This window comes from Candoia aspera, chromosome 2 (genome assembly GCF_035149785.1).
Source record: "Candoia aspera isolate rCanAsp1 chromosome 2, rCanAsp1.hap2, whole genome shotgun sequence".
Lineage (NCBI taxonomy): Eukaryota > Metazoa > Chordata > Lepidosauria > Squamata > Boidae > Candoia > Candoia aspera.
Genome location: NC_086154.1, coordinates 118,805,085 through 118,830,586, shown reverse-complemented (window position 1 = coordinate 118,830,586; position 25,502 = coordinate 118,805,085). Strand labels below are relative to the sequence as shown.

At 41.2% G+C, this 25,502-nt stretch overlaps 1 protein-coding gene across 1 annotated transcript; it reads left to right on the top strand.

Moving 5' to 3' along the window:
- The first annotated feature begins 7,830 nt into the window (after window positions 1-7,830).
- COG1 (component of oligomeric golgi complex 1) lies at window positions 7,831-25,164 on the top strand. Its single transcript, XM_063293435.1, is given in 15 exon segments — window positions 7,831-7,986; window positions 7,988-8,308; window positions 9,076-9,320; window positions 12,330-12,511; window positions 13,112-13,282; window positions 13,380-13,536; window positions 14,234-14,444; window positions 14,928-15,716; window positions 17,186-17,332; window positions 17,541-17,702; window positions 19,052-19,179; window positions 19,861-19,969; window positions 21,221-21,330; window positions 21,425-21,503; window positions 25,006-25,164. Coding segments are annotated over 15 exon segments (3,099 nt in total). The 5' UTR covers window positions 7,831-7,836; the 3' UTR covers window positions 25,144-25,164.
- The last annotated feature ends 338 nt before the right edge of the window (window positions 25,165-25,502 follow it).

The following is a 25,502-nucleotide window of genomic DNA, read 5'->3' as shown; positions in this document are numbered from 1 at the left end:
TATACAGAGCTAATAAGAGTTAAAGTGCAAAACATCTGAAGGCCAGGGGGCTGCTCTGGAGGTTGCAAGTCCGTCAGCAAGATGAAGATTGTAATTTTTTCCTCGTTTGTACACAAAGAGCATCCACTGGAAAACTAATCTGCTGGAAAATAGCATTATTGGTGGGTCCTGGGCGAGATATCGTTAAGAGAGTATAAATAGAGAGGTTTTATACGTCTATAAAAGAAATTGGCCTACTCTGAATTATGAAAGTACTGATAATAATGTCATTTCCCTTGCCGCAATAACTATGAAAAGTGCTGGAGTGAACCAATCTGATTAAAAGCAAATCCCATCAAAACTGCAGTATGCTTATCCCAAGAATTTGGGAGGGGTGGCTGTATGTTGCAGACTACCAAAACAGTTCCATAGTTAAGGTATTCTCCCTTCTTTCTCAAAGCATTTCTGTGGTCGGAGCCCTTGGATTTCTAAAGCCCTGCAGGGTGAGCCTGGCCAAGCAAAACAGAGGTGGATTTTGTTCCTTCTCATATCCTTGTAAGGAGAGAGGAATTCTTCATGGAGCTCCCAGGCTGGGGAAGAGTTCTCCCCACGTTTATGTATCTCTAGCGGCTGGGAGTGCCGTGCTCTTTGAACTCCAAAGCCTGGCCTAGTACAGTCCAGAAATGTCTCTTGATCTATCCCTTTTCATTCCACCCAGATGGCAACGTCTGATGCCAGAGAGGTAACAGCAGTAGATGGCAGCTGCTCCTGGCCAGGGATTTCTCCCTTTGACCTCAGATGGGCAAGTCCAGAGAATCCCAGTTAAGACACCCTCACAAGTGAGGAGGGTTAAAGCAACATCAGTGTGACAGAAGTTTACTGCATTCAGAAGTAAGGCTGAGACTCAAGTTGCCAGAAAATATATATATATTGGGTGATTTCCCTGAGTGGAGGTGGGGAGGTGGGGAGCAGGAAGAGAAATTGATAGGCCTGTTTGCTTTTGTGCACACGTGATATTTGCAATGTCTGTGTCTGTGTGTTATTTGTAGACTTGCACTTTGCATCTGGGGCTTCATTCAACCATTTTTAAACAGTTTCTTGTCACAAAGACAGCAACAGCAGGAAAAGCAGAATGCCTCCTTTAGTGACCAAGCTGTAATTTTTATCTCTGCAGAATGCTTCAGATACACTCTTGTTCTAGGGTGCTGGGGAAAAGGTTGCCCTGTCAGCCAGGCAATTTCTCCACCTCCTTGGACCCTTCTTTTCCGCCACAATATTGTGCAGCGATTCTGCATCTGGTGTGTTCTAGGAAAAAGGATGACAAGGCTGCTGAGGGAAAGAAAGGGACTAAAGGAATTTGCTGCTACACTTACGGATAGATCCTTGTCCAGTCATACTGTAGCATTTTCTACACTTTGAAAATAAGTAAATCGGTGTCTCAGTTCTGACATGGAGTGAGAAGACACATGTTGAGGACCTATTAGAAATCATCTCTCTAAGCAGTTCATTTTAAATAAACAGTGGAAATATATACTGTATATATACTTGCCAGGGAGTAAATTTCTATGAGCTCAGTTTGTTCTGAATAAATACACTTTGAACTGTTTTGGCTGCTGTCCTATACAGAGTTGCCTGAGAGTAAGCCCTGTTGAACACCATGGACTTAGTTGCATGTAACTGAGAAAGAGTGCCAAGGTGATTTCTCTCCTGACATTCTGAAATACTCTTGGTGGGTTGCAGCAATTCTGCTGTAAATTGTTTTAAATGACATCCCAAATAGTTTTTAATGCTCCTGCACAAACCTGAGCTGGAAAGAAATCAAATACAATTTTCCTTTTGCTGATGAAAGTATTTCCTTCTTACGTTTGTGCCATGTAAAAGCTACTCATATAATCCATATACCCTGCCAGGAAAACACATTTCTTAAGCACAATGCTCCTGTTTGAGAGTTTGCGTCTGGATTCACACAAGTGCCTGACAAGAGCATCTGTATCTTAATTCAAGAGATGCCTTGCAAGACCGCTCATGAATGTGAATGAAACCTGACAGGCCAGGCCCTTGACTTGGATTACATTTTTAAGCCTTGTGGAAGCAAGAGCTGCTCCAAGAAGGCAGGGCTGCAACCTGGGACGGGGGGCAAGTGGGGCATGTGCCCCGGGCGCCATGCTGGGAGGGCGCCAAAATGAGTGCTGGGCGGTGCCAAAATGGGCGCAGAATTCACGTTTGCTCTGGGTGACACAGACCCTAGTTGCGGCCCTGCAAGGAGGTCACTGACATCTCCTTGCTACAACAACAAGCCTTTGGAAAAAGCTAAATGGTTTTTAATTTTTTAATACCTACCACTTTTGCATGGTTAGCTTCATTAAAGATCCTGGATGTCTGTCCTTTAGAAACAAAGGAAGTAGGCAGAAATGTTTTTGGCTGTTGCAATGTGATTTTTAATTGTCTAACAGTTGGAGGCTGGGGCAAAGCAGTTGTCTTAACAATATTGTTCTGGGAGAAGCGTCCTCCTTAAGATCCGTGAATACTGACCTCTTATTCATAGTCAGGAATGTCAAAATCGTATAAACAAAAAGAGATGCCTTCACTGCTCTAACTTGCTGATTTTAATCCAGTTTGTCTGAACATGTACATTCATATATTTATTTTATTAACTCATGCTCATTAACAAATATTTGCTTCAACAGCTTCATATGCATATTTTTAAACCCCATTTGATCTTCTAACTTCCTCATCTGCCCAGCAGTGCTCTTATAATTTCAGCCTTCCATAAGCTTTCTTCTCTGTCCAAGATTTTGGATCTTGTGAAACTTTTAGCTGTTCAGTGTATTCTTTGGAGTTTCAGGACATTTCAGGAAAAGATAGGTACATTCTTTGCAATTTGAATGGTGTTGGGTGGAGAGAAATGAGGTTTTCCTCTCAACTCCTTGAGCAATTTTGGAAGACTGTGTTGTGATTAAAGGCACTGGGCTGGAAATCAGGAGACTATGAGTTCTAGTCCCACCTTAGGCACAAGCACAGCTGGGTGACCTTGGGCCAGCCACTCTCTCTCAGCCCTAGGAAGGAGGATATGGCAAGCCACTTCTGAAATCTTGCCAAGAAAGCTGCAGGAACTTGCAAGGCACAATTTTCTTCTTTTTTCCTTCCTGAATTGCTTTTGCAGACTGACTGAAGTGCTATCATTATGGCTCCATCTAGTGACCTAATAAGGTAAAACATATTTCCTGATAGAATGTTGTTACAGATGGGGAAAGGATGTGCAGATGCTGTTAGAAAGGTAGCATGTATTCTGTTGAGAGGAATTAACTTTTGTTGAAAGAAGAACCTGGTTGTATATAATTACAGGTTCTGCCAACTTTGTTATTTGGAAAAGAGAATTGGGTTTTTGAGGAGAAACATGAAAGTAAATTGAATGCAGTGGGTATGACACACCTAAGGAGAATATGTAGTAAAACAATAAGAGTTAGGGGTCAAGAACGAATGGGTGCTGAATGAATGGGGACTGAATACTAAAGTGAGTGATCACTATGAAAGAAGTATTTTGCGGTGGTTTGGTCATATAGAGAGAATCAGAAAACAAATATATGAAGGGAGAGTGTATAGGTTGAGAGAAAGGAGGCTGAAAAAGTTGGGATAGGATGGAGGGGATGAGATCCTGAAAAAGAGACCAGTGAGAAGTTTAAAGAATTAAAAGATATGTAGGATTTAGTGGATGGATTTGGTAGAAGCAAGGATGCTTTGCAGACATAGAAAGATATGGAGAGGTATCAGGAACAATTTTGGTGTTGTATTTCCTTTCCTTTCCGTAATTCATACATATAATTTATTTGGTTAATTCTTATTTTTTCTATGATTTGTGTTGTTGTTTTTTTAACACAAAGGGAATTACATGAGGGGTATATAGGCAGGTGTAATATCCAGCTTTGATATAACTTTAGACAGGATCCCAATTGTGAGCTGCCCAGAGTCAGGTGGCGTACAAGTTTAATGTATTATTATTACTATTACTACTACTACTTATACCTTATATATTAAAGCTTTCATTATACTTTTAATTCTTGCTGTTGCTAATTATTTCTATATCTTCCCTTTTGTCATAAAACAACTCAGATGTAGGCCCCAGGGTAAATAGAACAGAATTAAAATGAAATTAATTTTATGGATTGGACTATTTACAATTCATGGGAAAACGTTATTTTGCAGATTAGAGGTTAAGCAAACATTAAAACAAAGTGTTAGGTTCACCAGTGTTACAGTTATTTGAAAAGGGCACCCCTTTTCCTGTTTTAAACAAACAGCTTCTCTTTTGATCTCTGGTTAAGGCACAGATCTTCAAAATGGACTTAACCATAAATCTGAGACTACTTAGCAACAAAAAGCACAGGAAAAAACCTTAAAGTCTAGTAAAAAAAATTACTGGTAATAATATAATATAAAAAGTATTCCAGTTGTTTTTTTCTGAAGTACCCATAACTTCTAGAGACCCCAGTAACTGCTTTTCTGGAAGGATGTTTTGGTATCTTAACTCCCTGCTGGTCTTACTAGCTTCATCCTTCTATGATTTCAGTTCTGTTTCTTCCTTCCTTGCTAACATGACAATCTCTCAATTTCAGTTTATTTCTTCATGTTCCAAAAAATAGGCTCTCTTGTGTGCTTCTTACCAATAGGTCAGTTTAGAATAATTCCTAAGAAAGTTGTGAAATTTTGTGCCATTGCAGTTACCATTAGTGATATTGTGTCTGATTCATATATAGTCACATCTTTTTAGATATATGTTGGTTATGAAGCTTTATAAAATTTATTAAAATTATAAATAAATCAATTTTATTAAAAATACGAAAAAGTTTTTTTTTCAAGTATTCACATGCTCCAAACAGCTATAACTGGATGAAATAAGGACTACAGTGCAGATAAGATCATAACCAGCAGCTTAAACATCAATCTTCTATAAAATGCTATGGGTAATCTAGGCACAGATACATGAGGGGCAGGATGAATTTATGCTGGAATTTATGCTGGAAGAAAAACAGAAGAATTTAGTTTACTTTGCACATTTACAATAAACTTCAGATACAAATGTTGCTAGAGACAATTCACATAAACAGTCAAGATATCAGAGGCAATGCAGGAAGTCCTCATTTAGCTACCACAATTGGGACTGGCAACTTGGTTAAGCAAAGCAGTCGCTAAGTGAAACTGTGACTGTGCTTATGATCTTACTTCAGCTTTCTTTGGCTTTACAGACCTGCGAAGGTCATAAATGCAAGGATTAGTCATAAAGTTATTTTTTCATCACTGTCAAAATTGTGAATGATCGCTAAACGAGGCAGCCACTAAATGAGGACTACCAGTTAAACTGATTAGCTACTGCCTTAAAACAATAATCTTGATTGCAAGTCCTTGGCTAAAGACTTTAACTGCCTTAGAGACAAAAGATTTCCCCAGCATGCTTTTCCTGAATAATCCGATTCTAATAAAGTGCAAACCCACTGCAGCCTTAGGAGTTTAGCTTAGCTCTTGTTGACTTTCTGGAGATCCCTTCCTCACCAAGAGAAATCAGCTTGGAGCTCTTTGAAACAGATGCAGGTTTTTCCTCTCCATATATCATGGAGTCCTGCCAATTGCCTTTCTGGAGTTTTGCCTCCTCATTTCCAAAGGAATTCATCCAGCCCTCGTCTTTGAGACTGCTGTTTCTTCTTCCAGAGAATTGATCTGTTCCTCTGGTCTTTCTGATATCTTCAAGATCTTATCTTACATTGCAAGAGAAGACTTTTTTGACAGAAATGGTGGGACATTCCTGTTGGCTTTGCTTTGGCCCATTGCTTCTCCCCCCACCTTTCTGGAGGCAAGGTTTCCTAAACAACTAAAGAGGGAGGGGCTGTGGCTATTATCCTCTGACTATGTATTACCAGGCATATTTTACTTGGGAAGTAAAGGTTTATTGCTTCCTCCATCTGCAGACCTGAAGGCTCCAACCTCTCAGCCTGTGCCACTGCCCAGGCCATGGTGTTGCCTCTTCAACCTGTGGTACTGGCTTCTGCACAATATTGCCTCACACAGGCAGCCTCTCGGAGCCTTTTTATGTACAGTATGTGTCATGTCCCCCGTTGCGATGTATACATACATCACAACGGGGAACATGCCTTTCCGATGAAGGGGAAGGGGAAGGAAGGAATCAGTGCTAATCCTATAAGCACTGAAAGACAAAAACAAAGGACAAAGGAGCATACCTTTGCCCTGACCCGGGAAGCCATCATCCTATCTCCCTGACATCTCTGCATTACCACGGGGGACACACCTGCTCTGGACACAGGAAGAGGACAGAGGCAATCAGCGCTAAACCCCCTGATCGCCCATCGAGACTCCGGAATCGCCCCCTGATCGCCCATCGAGACTCCGGGTTCACCATCGGGCAAGACTTTGGGACAATGGGAGGTGGGGAAGGATCAGGTCCGCACCGTGGGTATTTACCGGCTACTTCGCACGCCATGTGCTCATTCCCGTCTTTCTCAGTGTATGCATTCTATTCCTAATAAACCAGAAATCCTTAGCCCTGGCTAGTGAGTCTGTGTGTTTATTGGAATAAGGGCAATCATCACAGTATGTATTTAAATTAAAAATTTCTATCCCATCTATCTAATGCATAAGCATCACTCAGTGCAGCTTGGTGGTATGAAGGAGACTGAACAGAAGGCCAGAAAAACTGCTAGAGAAAAGAATATACTGTATGATAGGTACCTATAGCAAACTCTGTATATTAGAAACTTCAAAAAGAACCTAGTCACTGGGAATTTTCCAGGGGCATAAACTGCCTTAAATTGAGCAGACTGTTTATCTGGCCCTGTAGTGCTGCCTGCAGAATCTTGGCTTTTCAAAAATCACAGTGGCCTTTCATGTTGTCTTTTATTTATTATTTTTGTAAAAAAAAAAATCTTGGAAATCCTACAAATCTTCTTAGGGCAGAATATTTAAGAAAAATATATAACTGTTAGATAAATATACATTATTTATTTCAATCCTGCCTTTTATATAGGAGTTCAAGGAGCATACATTGTGCTTTCTGTTCAAATGAAAGGCAAAATGAATATACACGCTAGAACACAAAGATCATTAGTTCTAAACAGAAGAAAGTTTGCACACATTAAAACAGAGAATTCCCACTTTATTTGCAGGTAATTCTATAAATATAATAAAAATACAAAACAAAATACATGCTATGCAGAAAGAAACCATAATATACATTTTCTATTAAAAAAAAGTTAGTAAACATGCTTGACAATGGACCTACCCATTTTTGTTTAGTAATTCTGTAAGGAACCCTACTAAACACAAAAAGCACTTACAGCTTTTTGTCTAATATGTACATAACCACAGTTGTGCAACATTTTAATTAGTACCAGTAAAAGGATTAGAAACAAAGGGGAAAGGAAGAAAATACTGAGCCATGTATGAGAATGGTTATTTGATGGGGAGGTTTGTTAAATTGGCTTTAACAGAGACACAGTAATCTCAGGCTAAGGGTTTTTCAGAGATTCCTGGACAGGATTAATCAAGAAAAATGGGGGAAAAAAATCCAGGACAGCTATGTTAATCTGCAGCAATAAAAATAACCCAAAATGTCGCGGCACCATGTAGATCGTTCCATCTAATAACCTTGCAGATTCGAACTACAAGTCCCATAATTCCCCGTCCCGCTGATTGGGAATTATGGACGCTGTAATCCAACACATCCGGAGGTCGCCAGTTTGAGAAAGCACATGACAACGTTGTAATGAATAGGGGGGCTAACCGCTCTTGACCTTCCCGCTCCGTGAGAAGGCGCAAGGAAGCAGCCCTTTCCCTCTGCCCGGGACAAAAATGGCGGCGAAGAAGGGAGGCACTTCCTCTTTCCGAAGCAGCCAGTCCGCTGCCCTTCTAAAAGATGGCGGCCGTGACACGTCAAAGGGCGGACAAGGTGGCCGGTTCCGGGTGACAGGCGGCGGGGTGAGAAGTAGCCGCGATGGCGACGACGGCCGCTGAGGCGGCAGCGCTGGATGCCCTGAAGCGAGGCGGTGCGTCGGCCGTCGAGTCCCTCTTCGAGAAGCACACGACGGCCGAGCTGAGAGCCGTGGAGCGGCAGCTGCGCGCGGGCATCGAGGGGAAGCGCGAGGAGCTGCGGCAGATGGTCGGGGAGCGGTACCGGGACCTCATCGAGGCGGCCGATACCATCGCCGAGATGCGCGTCAGCGCCGAGCAGTTACTCGAGGCCGTGCGAGGGCTTCAGCAGCGACGGGCGCGCGGACGGGCCGTCGGCCCGTCCGCGAACGGCCAGCGCGAGCCGGGGCGCGAGGTGGGCGCTTACTGAGGGGCGTGGCGGGGGAAGGTTCCAGCCCGGGGTCCCGAGCGTCGGGCTGGCGCGTGGAGTGACCGCTCAGCAAAGTTTGCCGTGTCCTGCGTTTGCGAGGGTGGGAGAAGCTTCACCTGTTGAATTCTTGCTTGTTTTGGGCTCGCCGTTTTTTGTAAAGTACAGAACATCAAAGATCGGAACCCTAATGTTGGGGCAATGTGAGGGAAAGGTGCATGATGACAAATGGGAGGGAAACGAAGCGAGAAAGGACATAATATTTGGAAACAGACAGTAATCCCTTTTAGTCTAGGCCAGTGTTTCCCAACCTTAGCAAGTTTAAGATATGTGGACTTCAACTCCCAGAAATCCCCAGCCAGCTTTCTGGGGATTTCTGGGAGTTGAAGTCCACATATCTTAAACTTGCTAAGGTTGGGAAACACTGGTCTAAGCTAACAAATGCGTTGGCTCACAGTGAGGGAAAAGGATACTTTTTGCTTTTGCAGCAGTATAACATGGCTTCCTTTTTAGAATATTATTCTGAGCTTTGGGATCTTTTCTGGGTAAATGCTCATGGCATTTGTGCTTTGGGAATGGGTGCAACTCAGATGGACTACCGAGATGTCATAAAACTGCATGCATGTTTGAAACCCTGCTCTTAGTGCTCATACTGCATCCCACATTTATTGACGAAAAGTATAGACCTAATACTGGTCCTCCAAAATGAGTTTCAGCACAGGGTCTCACAGGATGCTCATGCTTGTTCTGTCTAGACAACATGCCAGTCCCAGGAGAAGTTCTACTGCTTGGCAGCGCAAATCCAGCTTCTGCTGCAGATTCCAGAGAAAATCTGGAGTGCTATGGAATCTTCTCAGTATTTATCTGCCACACGGCTCTACCTGTTATGCTGCCACCTTCATTGGCTTCTGCAGTTGGATTCTTCTGGCACCCACTACAGCCCAATTCCGGCACGTTTCCCTATTCTTGCACGACAAGTAGCAGCAGCTAGCCACTTCCGGTAAGCAGCTTGAGATACTTTTCCCTATCCCAGTTTGTTTAATGGTTTATTGCTGTGATGCCTTCTTTTGAAAAGAAGTGGTTTCCTGTCTTAGGCACTCAGATTCTGAAATAGTGTCAAAAATAGCAAAGATGAGTCTTACTTATTATTTAAGATTCTTACTGATAATTATCAATAACTGCCCTAAACAGCTATTTTTTAACTATGTTACTCTTTTAGATAAAAGCTTTTTGGTAGTCCTACAACTATATGTTAAAATGCCCCCTGGTGTTTGACTTCGCAACATAGTAAGCATGGCTTCCTGATTTTGTCTAATGTTTCAATATATGCATTGCCTTTTTTCATGTATTTATTAAAATAGCTCTGCATCATCACCATGTCCACTTTGGCCCTTGCTCTAGTGCAGTCTTCCTTTGGAATTGTCAAATCCAACTCAGGTGCTTTCTATATGTCTGGACTTCAGCTCCCAGAATTCCCCAGCCACTGTGGCTTTAAGTATTAATTCTGAGAACTGAGGTCTGCATCCAGATCACACTAAAGACTGCTTCCGAGTAGTCAGTGATCAGACTGGTAGATTTTATTTTATTTTATTTAATATTTAATATAATTTAATATTCCATCTATCAATCATTTTTCTTTTGGTAATGTCTGTTATTTATTTATTCATCAAATTTCACCACCACCCATCTGCCCCCAAGAGAGGGACTCTGGGTGGTTTACAATAAAGCTAAAAAATTAAAATACAATAAAACCACATAAAATACATAAAATAGAAATAGAAATACCAAATAGAAATATAAAATAGAATCCAGATGGCAGTTAAAAGTTCTAATTTAATTCTTGCATGTATGAGGACCACTTTAAGGCACCAGCCATCCCCAAGAACGACTACTCCCCTTCCCACCCCAAGCAAGATGGCAGAGCCAGGTCTTCAACTTTTTCCGGAAGGTCAGGAGAGGGGGGCTTGCCTCACCCCTGGGGGAAGAATGTTCCAAGGGCGGGAGCCACAGCAGAGAAGGCTCGCTTCTTGGACCCCACCAGACAGCATTCTCTTGTAGATGGGGTCCGTGACATGCCCCCTCTGCATGACCGGATAGGACAGGTCGATGTAATGGGGAAGAGACAGTCCCTCAGGTAGCCTGGACCCATGCCATGTAGGGCTTTAAGGGTGATAACCAACACCCTGAATTGGAAGAAGCGCAGCTTGAAAGAAGGCACATTGTTATAACATTTTAAGGCAGTAGGTGTTTTGCTCAGGTTTATTCCTGATCATTATTGGAATTGGCTTTATTTTCTGATATGCTAGTTTTCAGTTGAATACTTAGTACTGTATAGTAGTCCTTAAAGTAACATAACAGAACAAGTAGTTATATGGGAATATGTACAGTATGTCTACTTTTTTTATCTGTTCAATCATGTCTGATTCTCGGAGACTGCCTGGACAAGTCCCTGCAGCTTTCTCGGCAAGGTTTTTCAGAAGTGGTTTGCCATTGCCTCCTTCCTAGGGCTGAGAGAGAGTGACTGGCCCAGGGTCACCCAGCTGGCTTTGTGCCTCAGGCGGGACTAGAACTCACGGTCTCCCGGTTTCTAGCCTGATGCCTTAAACGCTACACCAAACTGGCTCTCTGTGTCTACTTATCTTGTATTAAACTTTACTAAACTGAATCCGTAGAATAGTGTACCTTCCAGTCTGATCAGATTAGCCAGCCAATTCAAATTTAGTTATTCAAAAGCAGGATCTTGCACCAAGAGGAAGAGGATTTTCTCCCATCAGAAAATGGGGCTCTATTCTAGGTCTATGCAGTACTTCCAACTGGATTCTGGAAAGATTGTTCAGAGGCACAGGGGTGTGAACATAGCACCTGCCTGTCACTCTTTAATTCAGCTCTGTCTTTACTACTACAAATAATTTAACATAGAATATATGAAATATATGGGATTTTGTTGATAACTAATTTTATAATAGTAATATATTACATTATATTTATCTACCACCCCCTTGTCCCTACTCCACAGACAGACCAACTATGGGGCAGTTCTTTTACAGACTACAAGAATGGGAATTATTCATCTGATATGCAGAATTACTCTTCACATTTGTTACTATGAAATGACCATGTTCTTTATTGCTCTTCTCAGTCTAGTAAGAGGCCTAGAGACAGACCTGAATAACTGCTGGATCTTATTTTTCCCAGAAATGGGATATTAACTACAATAGGGTTCCCTTTCCTAATACCTGAAGGGGCCTGGTGGCTCAGTGGTTAAGATGCCAGGCTTGTCGACCGGAAGGTTGCAAGTTCGGTGGTTCGAGACCCGAGCGTCGCATGACGGAGTGAGCTCCCTCACTCACCCCAGCTCTTGCCAACCTAGCAGTTAGAAAGCATGCAAATGCAAGTAGATGAATAGGTACCACTTCGGCAGGAAGGTAACAGCGTTCCGTGACTGTCATGCTGGCCACATGACTGCGGAAGTGTCTTTGGACAATGCTGGGTCTTCAGCCATGAAACGGAGATGAGCACTGCCCCCTAGTGTCGGACACGACTAAATAGGAACCTTTACCTTTTTTACCTTCCTAATACCTTTTGATAAAATATGATAACCAGCATCTGTTTCTGGAGAGCTTAGTCTTCTGTTAGTTTGTGTGCTTCATTTTAAGGTGATGATCAGGTAGACCTTGCAATTCAGCACCAAGCCAGTTCCTACTCTACCCTGTTTGGATTTAAATCCAGCTTTGTAATGAATTCTGGGAAACTTTAAACTTGATGACTGATTTGTGACATTTTCATTGCTAAACTCCCCCCCCCCCATGATGTACTCTAGAATGTAGATTTTGTGTGTGTGTGTGTGTGTGTGGGCATATGTTGTTACTTTTGCCCTCAAAATAAAATATTTAAGAAATCTAAGTTTTTATGGCTTTAGATAACTGTCTTTTTATTTATGACACATGCTTTTAATTAATTTCTGTTGAATATCATAAATCTCTTAACATCGTGTATATCTCTCTCTTAGGTCAACTATCTTGCAGGAGAGCAAATCACTTTTAAAATGCCGAACTGTTTCAGACCATGCAGTAGCAGAAGCTTTGTGCTCAGCCATGCTTCTTGAAGATAGTTCACCACGCCAAGCTCTTGCAGATTTCCTGCTGGCCAGAAAATCTGCAATTCAGCAACTTCTGAATCAGCCCCATCATGGTTGGTATACACGTAGTGCTAACATTAGCCACTCTTTATCCTGCTGTGAACCTTGCAACTTCCATCAGCCACAACTCTGGTCTGTTTTACAAGTTCCTTCCCACACTGAATAAATTACAAAGCAGTGCATGAGTATTAGAGATGCAAGTTAAAATAATGGCAGCTACTTTGTCCTTGGAAAAGTCACTAACAGAAGGGACTACTGTGGGTTGATTATTTTTTGCTGTCAAATTAATGCACATATATTTCTTTAAAAAGGTTAGGGTTATTGTGGCTAGGAACTATAACTGAATGGATTCAACCTAGGTCATTAGTTCTTCATAATAGATAATACTGTAGTTATATTTTTCCAGAAGATTTTGCTAAACATGGACAGTATCACTTAGCATTCTCTTCCTGCCACCTTTTTTAGAATTTTGAGAGTATGGAAATATATTAATGATCAAGTGATCTCTTTCATCTAACTGGTTGGTGCTAGGTAGGAAAAAGTCATCTATACGTGAATACAGTTGTTTTTCCCCTTGAAGTATGTGTTTTTGGTTGGATATGTATATACAGCAACTATTGTACTTTTTTGTTTATTTGTTCATTTTAAATCAGATGCGGGCATCAAAGCACAAGTTTGCTCCTTGGTGGAGCTCCTAGTCACAACCCTGTATCAAGCTCATGCCCTCTTCTATAACCTGCCAGAGGGAACACCCTCAGATCCATCTCTTCCCTGTGGCTTGCTTTTTTTGACTTTGGAGACCATCACCAGCCAGCATCCAGCAGGTAAACAAGGTAATACACCAATGAACATTGTTTGTCTCTTAAGTGTCCAGTTTAATCATTAGTGATCTGATCTCTCTTGTTGTTGCAATTTTCTTAGGGAAAGGGCTCAGCGTTTTGAAGGAAGAAACCAAGTTGAGTAGCTCCTTCAAATACTTGCCACCTTCTGTCACAGAATTCCAGCCAACACTCAGAACTTTGGCACACCCCATAAGCCAGGATTGCCTTAGAGATACACTTCAGAAATGGATCAGCATGTGAGTCTGTAAGGAACTTACCTTGTTGGAGGTATTTGGTATTATGGCCTTATTGGCAAATATACTGAATAGCCTCTTGTAGGAATGAAATTGTAGTTAGCAAAAATTGTGGTTGACAAAATTAAGACAGTCTTGAATCTTAAAAATGAGGAACTAAACTTATACAGCAAAACTCTTTCTTCATTGTTACAAGGCACCTTGTTACTGTGTTGATACTTACTCAAGCACTGAGATGGTAATCCAGACCTGGTTTGAGTTTTTACATGCTCACTTTTTAAATTTTAAGCCACTGTCCTCATCTTGCTTAGTATATTTCAACAACTGCAAAAGGAGTTTCACCATACTTCTAAATTCCTTTTCTCAAATATTCTTTTGTAAAACACTGGTAAAAGACTATTTTGAATTTTTCAGGCAGCTTTTCATCAACCATTACCTGTTCTTTTAGAATTTGAAGAGGACTTGTATATTTACAAGGTTCTAGTCTTCTCCTAACCTAGCTTATTTTGCATTAGATGTTGTGATTATCAGCACCCTTTTCTTATCAGATTGATTCATAATTATGTATATCTGGTCCTTGCTGTAACCTATACAATAAAAACAAAACAGTTTGTACAAATTTGTAAGTACCCTTCAATAGAGCTACGAACTGTAATAGGAGTAAGGAACATGCTTGCTTACTGTCTAAAATTCTTTTCAGGTGCAATGAAGACATTAAATCTGGGATCACAGACTTACTGGTGTATGTGAAGAGCCTTAAAGGTTTGGCCAGGATCCGTGATGCTGTATGGGAGCTGCTTACCAGTGAGTCTGTGAGTCAGAACTGGGAGACGGTATGTCACCGGCTTCTTGATAAGCCCATCTCTTTCTGGGAGGATCTGCTGCACCAGCTTTTTTTGGACAGGTTACAGGTAAGATCTTGACAAAAATTAGCTAAGAAACAGGCTAGCAGATGCTGATAAAATAAATTAATATAAAACATGATGAAGCAATCTTTTATTCATAAAAGGATGCCTGAAAACTAGCTATTGTTTTCTGGATATCCTGGTTTTTTTCTCCTCCCTAAACAATTCTGGGTCTGTTTCTTCCATGTCTAAATCCTTTATTTCCTTTCTGAGAGTTTCCCAGCTGCCAGTTTTGAAGCAAGAAACAATCTGTCCTTTCATCTTGAATTTGTTATCCTTTACTTCCTTTTGCTCCTGTTTTGAATGTAAGCAGGGAAAGAACCTTGGTGGGATAAGAAAGGGTCTGGTTCCAAGATTCTTGCATCCTAAATGTTATGTTGATCCTATATTTTCTGCTGCTTCCTAAAATAATTTACGTGCATGTGATTGGTACTGATGTGAGTAGGGTACCCAACATTTGTCTCTACACAGTGATACTTTCTTTTCCAGACTCTGACAAAGGAAGGATTTGATGACATCTCCAACAGCTCCGGAGAGCTGCTGCTTCTGACTGTACAGGAGCTTGAAGCAAAATTTGATTCTTCTGCCCACAGCAAACATACCCTGTTTGAATGTAGCATGGCCTCTTTCTTATGGTCAGAGAACCCTAATGACTTGCCACCTGACGCTGCTTGGATCAACGTGGCAAACCGCAGCCAGTTCACTCGGAGTGGATTGTCTATGAAGGCTCAGGCGTACAGTCCTAGCGTCCAGAGCTTCTGCAGCACACTGGATGCCAAGCTAAAGGCCAGGCTGGAAGACCTGTTGTCTTACTTGCCTTCCAGCGCCTCTTCATCAGAGGATACGTTGCACGGACATGCCAAGAACTCTGCTTTTGACAAATTTGCTGATGCAAGCATAGTTGAGGAGCTGTTGCGCAGCCACTGTATTCATTGTTCAGATTATTTGCTGGGCTGTGTTAGGGAAAAGTTGCACCATGCTCAGGAGGTGCTCCAAGGATGCACAGACAGCTTGCACAACCCCCACATCAACACTGTTTTGTTCATGGCACGGCTTTGCCGGTCTTTAGGGGAGTTGTGTCCACACTTGAAGCAATGCATTCTGGGGAAATCAGGATGCCCAGAAAATATGACAAGGGAGCTCTGGTCTTTGAAGAAGATGGGGAAAGGGAGAGCCGAAGAAATGAATCCCATACAGGCTAAGTGGCGAGGATTAAAAGAACAGCTATTGCAGGATAGCCTGTCGGCTTATCGGATATGGAGCACCGCTGCTGCTAAAGTGAGTGACTTTTGAAGGGAGAGGGCAAGGGGATGTCTGCTGCCTATTTTGGCTGATGACCAAAGCAAGCTATTTTTAATTTAATTTGCTTAACAAGTATAAATGCAAAGGCTTTTTTGGCTATTGTTTTTGGCTGAAATCTAACAGAACACTGTAACATAGATCAGGGTTTCTCCACCAGGGTTCCGTGGCACCCTGGGGTTCCAGGAGAGGTCGCTAGGGGTTCCCTGGGAGATAATTATTTATTTAAAAAATTATTTCAAAGTTGGGCAACTTCACATTAAAGAGGAAAGTTTCATTCTTTGTTTTCAGTCTAAGAACACTGTTAATGCATATACACAGTAGGTAAAGGTAAAGGTTTCCCTTGACGTAAAGTCCAGTCGTGTCCAACTCTAGGGGGCGGTGCTCATCTCCATTTCTAAGCCTTAGAGCCGGCGTTGTCCGCAGACACTTCTGGGTCATGTGGCCAGCATGACGACACGGAACGCCGTTACCTTCCCGCCGAAGCGGTACCTATTGATCTACTCACATTTGCATGTTTTCGAACTGCTAGGTGAGCAGGAGCTGGGACTAGTAACGGGAGCTCACCCTGCCGCGCGGTTTCGAACCGCCGACCTTCCGATCGGCAGCTCAGTGGTTTAACCCGCAGCGCCACCGCGTCCCTCAGATACACAGTACTACACATGAAATAAATAATTTTGTAGCTTCTGGCCTGTATTTTAGCCTGAATGTGCAGGGGTTCCCTGAGGCCTGAAAAATATTTCAAGGGTTCCCCCAGGGTCAAAAAGTTGAGAAAGGCTGACATAGAAGAATGCTTGGGAACTATGTGCTTCTATGAAAAAAGACCTTTACTGCTATAGAAGACAGTGAAACAACTTTGCATCTTCCTCCTGTTGCCTTTCCATAGAGAGCCAATATGCTGAGACTGCAAAATAGGAAAGTGCAAGCTGATCTGATCATGCCTCTACATCCCCCTTTTCCTCTATCTATATTTGCCTCCCAACATGCTAAAGCTAAACAAGTTGAGCCGTAGGATGATTAAGTCAGTACATCGATGTGTTTGATTGAAGGAATTAAAATAGAAGTGGACAACTTGAGATCCCAGAGATGCTTACTGCATCCAGAAGCCTTGGCCTGCAAAGGTTGTTACCAAATTACAGTGTTAAGAGGAGGCAATTATTAAAAACCTGATTGAAGAGTAATTTTAAAGGAATATGCACTGAAATGAAACCAAAATTAGTTTTGTCTTATCCCTACCCACCTACCAGGAATGGTTTTGCGGGTTCTAAAGAAAACATTTTGAAATTAGTAGGGGTGGGTACTGACAATATACAGAAAATGTCTACTTTCAGGCATTTCAAAACTGAAGTACTTCTATTACAGCTGTGCATTGAAACTTTATGGATTTATGAAATGGAGTTGCCTCTGCAATTGTCCTGCTATTTAGCTGGTTTGCTTATGAATCCTAGAACCTTGTCCAGAATTTTGTACAATCCTTGCTGAAAGAGGAAGCTAAGGCCATTCTGGCAACAGCAACCAACTGGGAGGAGAGTGAAATTGAAGAAGAGACAGAAACTGGAAGCAGCATAAAATCTAAGATACGGCTCCCTGTCCAGGTGAGGAGGGAAAGTAGTCACATTTATATTCTGTTGAAATATTATATATTTTGATGATTAAATATATAAAAGCTTATGTAGAAACTTAAGCAAGCATTATGATTTTCAGTACATTAATTCTGAGTGTTGCTGTCAAAGATGTTTTGGACAGTTTCTTTGCCAGTCTAACAATAACATTTCCACTGTCAAACCATGACATTCTTTACAGCCATCCTGGTGTGTCCAGTCCTTCCTCTTCAGCTTGTGTCAAGAAATAAATCGAGTTGGAGGCCACACTCTTCCCAAGGTCATCTTGCAAGAACTGCTGAAGACTTGTATGACTGAAGTACTAGCTGGCTATGAAAAACTATCAGAAGGGAAACGGGAGAAGGTATGTTGTTGGGGCTTGTGAGCTATAGCACATTGTTGGACTAAATTAATTTTTCATCAAAATTATTGACTAAATAATTTACAAATATGCCTTTTTTAAAGATTGAAAGTGTTTTACCTAAAATACTGTACAGTATTTTGGCCAGGTCAAAAAGCTCCTTGTCCCTCAGCCTCCCAATGTTCCTTTTATTTTACTCACCCAACAAACTCAAATACTGAGAGGTTTCCATTCATACTAGAAAGAAAACCTCTTGTTCTGATAAACATAGTATTTATCTCTTGCAACATGGCTTAAGAAAATGAAGGGCAAATAACTGATATCTATAGAGTGATCCATTGTCTGCCATTCATTTTCACCTGTTAAAGCTTTTCCAGACTAATGAACTATACTGGCTTATGAGAGGCAATGACCAAAAGCTTATTACACTTGGAACACACTGACTTCATTTTATATCCCACCTTTATTTCCTAGAAGTCAGAATACTCTTACTAGGGTTCCCAGGAATGAACTACATCTGGGCCTACTTGTTCAGAATGTTTGTTGAGGTACATGCTTTCAGAACAGGCACTGGGACTAAATTGTTATGATCAAGTGAGACAGGAAATTCAAAAATAAATAATAAACATGCAGCACCCTTCCCCCCCCCTTTTTTTTAATCAGTGCAAAATAATATGTATCTGGGTTTCTCCATTTCAGTAAATACATCTTACAGGGATTCTTCCCTATGTGATCTGTAATTGTGTTATAAGACAGGATGCACCATAATTAGCTCAGTGTTGTGGTGTTTAAGCAAAAAATGAATATACAATAGTTGCATCCTTTAGAATTTAAAAAAAAATCATAAGCTCAACCTAATAAGATTGCTATGAATTACTGTGACTCTCAAGCTAGTATTAGACTCTCAAGCTATTTATTTAGGTTAAATAGATATACTTGACAGCTCATTGTAAAAGATAAAAAAAAATTACCTATTGTAAAAAAGACTAGACTAGGTCCAACCCTGGTTAGAGTGGCAATTTAAAAAATTGTTCTGAGAAATTGGCAGCTGACTATTTTAGTAGCCAGTATTACAGATACAAGTATTTCAGTATTTTGCTATTAGAGATATTAATCTGTGTAGTTATCTTACTAGCTTGAGCAATATAGATGACTAGCTGCCAGACCTATTCAGATAGGACTCTTAGGGCACTTCAGATGCAGGATGCAGCCAGGAGATGCATGAGTTCTGAATCAGATGGCTGGTGTGAACGTTGATAGAACTTTTCCCTTCAAAATGTGAAAAGAACTAATGGTAAAGCAGACCTTTGTTACTTAGTATATAGACTTTTTTTCCTGATATTCATATACAGAAAGAAGGGAAGCTACCAATTACTCAGAACAGGGCTTTGCAACTGCTGTATGATCTTCGGTATCTGAATATAGTCCTGACAACTAAAAATGAAGATATGAAAAGCAGCAGAAACAAGCATGATGCCAGTTAAGTATACTATAAACAATGTTCTTATAAATTTGCCCTGTCCTATTCTTATGTACCCAAGAATGTTGCTATATCCACCTTACTTTGAGACATAGTCATATTTTGCAATATATTCATACACATAGAGGGCTAGAAGAATCTAAAATCCGTTGGTCTAGAAACTGAAATTTTTTTTAAAAGAACCGTTGAAGAACATAGAACAGACCAAAATGGGCACTGTCCTGATATATGCCAGTTTGAACAGGAATTTAAGAAAATTAATTTGTCTGAAAGTTGACCAAGTAAATATAAAACAGTGCTTACTGTGCTGTAGTGTTCTAGAAAAATGGAAGGGTTAGATGTAATTTCAAGGAATGTATCTGAAACATTTTTAATACCTCTGTCTTTGGCTAATAGATGATCAGTACAGTGTGGTTGGAAACTATAATTTTATATATTTAAACTGCATTAAGAGAGTGAGCAGTGTTTGATTATCTTAGTTTGAGATACAATATTTGACATTCCATTTCATATTAGTTGGAAATTATTTAATTTCCTTAACCTTGTATTTGTTGTGTTTTGAATTCCTTTTCCCCCTATCTGGAAGAATTAATTTCTTTGCATAGGACTGCTAGAGCATTTGCCTACCCAACAGGAACAATCTTTCATAATTGTAAATGAGATAATTTCTCTTTGTTTCAGGATTGAGAAACAGATTGATGCTCTTGAGAGCTATATAGATCCCTTCGACTTGGATGTCTTTACTCCTCACTTAAATAGCAACCTTAATCATCTGGTACAACGAACCTCTGTAAGTTTAAAAGGAGAGAATATAAATGGTTCCAAGTAGGTTTTATTGTCTTAGGTCATCTAAACCTATTTATGTTGGTTGGAAGGATATAATAGTAATTTTCCAAGTAGGAAGTGATAATACTAATTCAACAACCATTAAAGCCTATAAACTGTGCAATGCACTTCGTTTTTATATATGATTTAAGTAACCAAATCATATAATAAAAATGAAGAATGAGTTACGGGGAGTACCGGAATTTCCATCGCTAAGCGATGCGGTTGTAAAGTGCAACGTCACATGACCGCATTGCTTAACGATGGCAATCCCTGCAGTCCCCATTGCCATCGTTAAGAGAGGACTGTGTGTCATTAAGCAAGCACCTCTTTGAAAATTCTTGCCAGCTTCCCAAACCAAAGTCAAGTGGGAAAGCCAGCAGGAACTTGCAAGCCCCCGGTGACTCGCAAACAGGCTGGCTGGCAGGCAGGCAAGTGGCTGCTGCCAGGTGGGGGAGGGTGCGTGAGTGGCCGGGGAGGTGTGGCAGACGCGCAGTGAAGCTCAGGGAGGGTGTGTGGGAGCTTGTGGGTTGCCAGCATGAAGTGAGCACAGAGGGGCTGGGGGAGGGTGCACAGGTGGGGGAGACTTACCCAAGCAACTTGTGACCTTCCCTGCCAATTTCCTCATTGACTTTGCTGGCAGGGAAGGTTGCAAATCGTGTTCAGGCGACTAAGTGCCCAGATCGCCATCATGTGACCACACGGGCGCTGGGATGACCGGAACTTCAAGGACTGGTCGTAACTACCCTTGTTCAGTGCCGTCGTAACTTTGAATGGTCGCTGAATGAGTGGCCGTTAACCGAGAACTACTTGTATAACGAAGGGTGTATTGCGATCACCTTTTGATTAACCAGGGCAAAGTTTTTCAGTTACCTGTATATTCTCATTAGAAATACTATCTTCCCTGAATAGCCATAAGCAAGGAAACCCCGCAAGGCTGCAATGGATTTAGTCTGGGAAGATCATAGGTAACCATGTGTTGATCTTTGGAAGCTCAAATTTGTGTCACGCAGCTTAAGCTGGTAACGTAAGTGGGAGGAGAGATACTCTAGCTTTAATCAAGCGACGATAGGTAACAATTGTAGCACATTCTTTAAGCTACATGTATTCCTTGCGCTGCTTTTCAATTTAATATGACCCTTTATAGTTGAATGACCCCCTTTATAGTTGAGTGTTCTTCTATTAAGGCAAAACAGTTCTCTTTTCTGTGCTCTAGGTCCTGTTTGGCTTGTTGACTGGAACTGAGAATCAGTACACTAGCAGAAGTAGTGCTTTAACCTCTCAAAAACTGCATAACATCCTACCTCTAACATCTAGTCAGGTCAGGTAAGTGACTCAGACCTGCAGGGAATAAAAACACTTCATGTGAAAACAAAGCATCTGAAAGTGGAAAGCAACTTAACACTCTTTTTCTTTGAAGATTTGGACTGTTGCCTCTCAGCACTTCAAGTTCTCGCAAGGCTAAACCTGCTCTGAGAAATACTGAACGCGAAGCTCAGGTGGGTCCCTTTATTTCCAGGATGGGCAACCTTCTGACCCTGGCAGGTTTTTGAGAGCCAGGGTGGAGAGCTGCAACATGGGTGGTCCTCAGGTCTAGTTTTGTTTTTGTCTCAAATTGTGCTGCAGCTATTTCAGGCCTTGTATTCGTTTTCATCTCGATTCAAAACAGTGGGAAATTGGGCTATCAGTTTTCAGGAATCAGAGAGAAGATTCTGCTGGCTGCAAACAGGAGGTTTTGAGGGGGTTTCTGAAGTTAGCCATCCATGCTTTATGCTATTCTGTACTCTCTTTCACATCTTTCCCTAATGTTTAGCACTGACTAATTTCAGGGACATGTATTCCAAAAGGAAGTTAGAAAATCATGATGCGATTTCCTTTGGATACTTAGGATTAGCAGGACCTGTTCTGGATTTGGACCACAAGTTACTTTGTGTTACAGGATGCAGACAGAACTAGTCAAGTGACAAAATAGTTTGATGGTAGCATGTACTAATACGTTGCTAAGTTTTGTAGTGATTAGATTTATACTTAATTTCAGTCATCTTCATAATAGTAGTAAGGAAGGAATGTCTGTTTAACTGCCTTATACCCTTCATTCTAGTGTGATGCTGACCAGTAATTCCTGAAGAAACTTTATTGGGGTATTAAAGTTTGTGCAAATTGAATGGCTTCCCTCCCCCGTGTATAGGCCTTTGTAGAAAACTAATACTGTCATACAGATATTTTCTGTAGCGCATAGAACTTGAGACCTTTTGTCAAATTACCAGTCAGAAAATGAACTCCTACTAACAGCAGCCAGTCGCATACTTTTCCTTCTCTTATTAGGGAACCAGTGCTCCCTGAAAAAGGCAGTTTCTTGATGCATGTTAAGATTCACTTGCCTTTTTGTTGGGTCCCTGTGTTCACTACTCTTGATGTGTTTTTAGGAAACTATTATACCCTTCAACAAGAGAGTTCCTCTCATAATTTTTTTTCCTAATCCCATGTGGTAGCTTAATTTTAAAAAAGCAATAGAAGATTTCCATTACTATGGCTGAAATACCATATACAGTTGTAATCAAAATTATTCAAACCTCATTGCAAATCAGGTTGACTGTCAAAATGTACAGACTTTCAGCTGTTTTCAATGAAGAAATCAAACAAAAGCAATTGAAATAGCTCAACACAACGAATGCTTCACATTCTCCAAATTCAACTGAAAATGCAACTTATAATGACTTCTCCAGTCTCAAAATTATTCAACACCTTCATGGCAAGCATCTTCAGTACTTAGTAGAGCACCTTTTTGCTGTTATGACCTGCCACAAACAAGATGCATAGCCAGACACCAGCTTCTGGCAGTGTTCCTGAGGACCCTCATGAGCAGTGGCCTCCAGTTCAATAATATTCTTGGGCTTGGGTGCTGCAACCGCCTTCTTCAAATCCCACCAGAGATTTTCTATGGGGTTCAAGTCAGGTGACTGTGATGGCCACTGTAGAATCTTCCAGGACTTCTTCTGCATCCAAGCCTTAGTGGAATTTGAGGTATCCTTGGGATCATTGTCCTGTTGGAAGGTCCAATGATGCCCAAGCTTCAGCTTCCTTACAGACAGCATGACATTTTCTCCTAGGATTTCCTGATACTTCGAAGAATCCATCTTGCCGTCCACACGCTGCAGGTTTCCAGTGCCAGAGGATGCAAAGCAGCCCCAGAGCCACCACCATGCTTAACTGTAGGCAGCGTGTTCTTTTCAGCGTATGCTTCATTCCTCGTCCTCCAGACATACCACTGATCCATCAGGCTGAAAAGTTCCAGTTTTGTTTCATCGCTCCACAGAACAGAATCCCAAAACTTCTGTGGCTTATTTATATGATTTTGAGCATATTGGTGCTGACTTTTCTTGTGCTTTTGGGTCAGTAGTGGTGTATGTCTTGGAGTTCTGGCATGGGAACCTTCTGTGTTTAGTACGCACTTTACTGTGCTCACTAAAACCTCAGTGCCTGTTGCCACCCAGTCTTGCTGCAGGTCTTTTGCAGTCACTTGAGGGTTTCTCTCCACCTGCCTTCTCAGAAATCTGGTTGCAGCCATTGACAGCTTCCTTTTTCTGCCCTGTCCAGGTAGTGTAACCACCATTCCTTTGACTTTGAACTTGCGAACTATGCTCCCAACGGTGTCTCTAGGAACATTCAGTGCCTTTGCTATCTTTTTGTATCCTGTTCCTTGTTTGTGAAGGGCGATGATCTCTTCTCTTACCTTTTTGGACCATTCTTTTGACTCAGCCATACTGTATTTCTAACATGCAGTCAGACGTGACACTCAACAAGCCCCTAGCCAGTTCCGGTATTTCATGTGTTCCAGATCAAGCACACCTAGTGCAACTAATGAAGCCCTTGATTAGTTGCATCAGGTGTGCTTGAGACGACACCTGTTTTGCAGACTGTATGGGTGCTGTTGTGACGGATTCTATTCAGGGGGTTGAATAATTTTGAGACTGGAGAAGTCATTATAAGTTGTGTTTTCAGTTGAATTTGGGGAGACCACTTGAACCATTCGTTGTGTTGAGCTATTTCAATTGCTTTTGTTTGATTTGTTCATTGCAAACACCTGAAAGTCTGTACATTTTGACAATCAACCTGATTTGCAATGGGGGTTGAATAATTTCGATTACAACTGTACACATACTTTATCAGTTGTGAGTGCATCATATATGTACTGTTACCAATTTAATTTTTGACTTAATGCAACTTTTGATGGCTTTCTGCTTAATGCTGAACCTATATAGTATTCTTTGGGCAACTTTAGCAAAACTAAGCCCTCTAATAGTGATCACAAGCTGCTTGCCAGAAGTAAGAAGGGTCGGTTAACATAGTCAGGGAAAGCTTTTGAATGTCTTTGCTTAATTGTGCATGCTTTGGCAATCAGCCACTCTATTTGTCACCAATCAATCATACCTTTCTACCATGTCCACTTCTGCCAATAAATTAAGAAGAGGAAAGAGGAATGTAATCATTCTGAACTTTTGGAGATTCTTGAAAAAACCATTTTCAAAGATAATACTGACATTAGACCTTCTGTATTAGAGGTGGACAACCTTTGGGTGGCCAAGGGCTGCAAAGTGGTTGAGCAGAAATTTGAGGGAGGTTGGCTTTTAAACTGTGATATTTTAGTTCTTTCATGTGCTTTGCACTGCTGAATGACAGAAAACTGTCCATTTTTAGCTTCATAAACAGAGGGAGGCACTAAGTCCTGCAAAAAGGGGGATTTAACATGTGGCTCTAGGGCTGCAGACTGCCTACACCTGCTCTACATAAGCAACAAGAATTCCCCTAACATAAAATAAAACCTTTCTTATAGTATACAGCACTTTCAGAGAAGGGAGAGAGATTTTAATTTGCTCTGGTGGCCCTACTGGCTATTGTGAATTTGAGCCCAAGTCTATCTTCACACAGCTATAATAAGCTACTCTTGAATAACAAAAAGCAAACCCTCATGGGGTGACTTTCTTTTGTTAAAATTAATAGGCTCCAACTGCGGCCCTTATGAGAACAGAAGAAACACTGCGCCCTGGGTCCCTGTTCAGGCAGCTTGCAGCAGAGGAGGATGACGCAGCAGCACCATCTTTGTTTAAACTTGGCTGGCTCTCAAGCATGACCAAATGATTGAATAAATGTGAACTATCACACTCTTGGCCTTGTAATGACAAAGAATGCACAGGGCATATGATTCACAACCCATTTTAACCCGAAGCTAATGGTTTGTCTTGTGCGTCTAATCAGATCATCTAAAAATGCAAGATATGCAGCTTAGGCAACTTGAAGTTATGAACTGAAGAAAATTTTAAACAGCCAGTGTAATTAAGCACATGACCAATAGAAAAGTTCCTCTGTGTGTGTGTGTGTGTGTGTGTACACGCATGCAATAAGGAAACAATTATTTGCATCCCAGTAATATAATCTCCCATTCTATCATGTGGGAGTATTTTTAAGTGGCCTTAACACATAAAAGATTTAACCGTTTG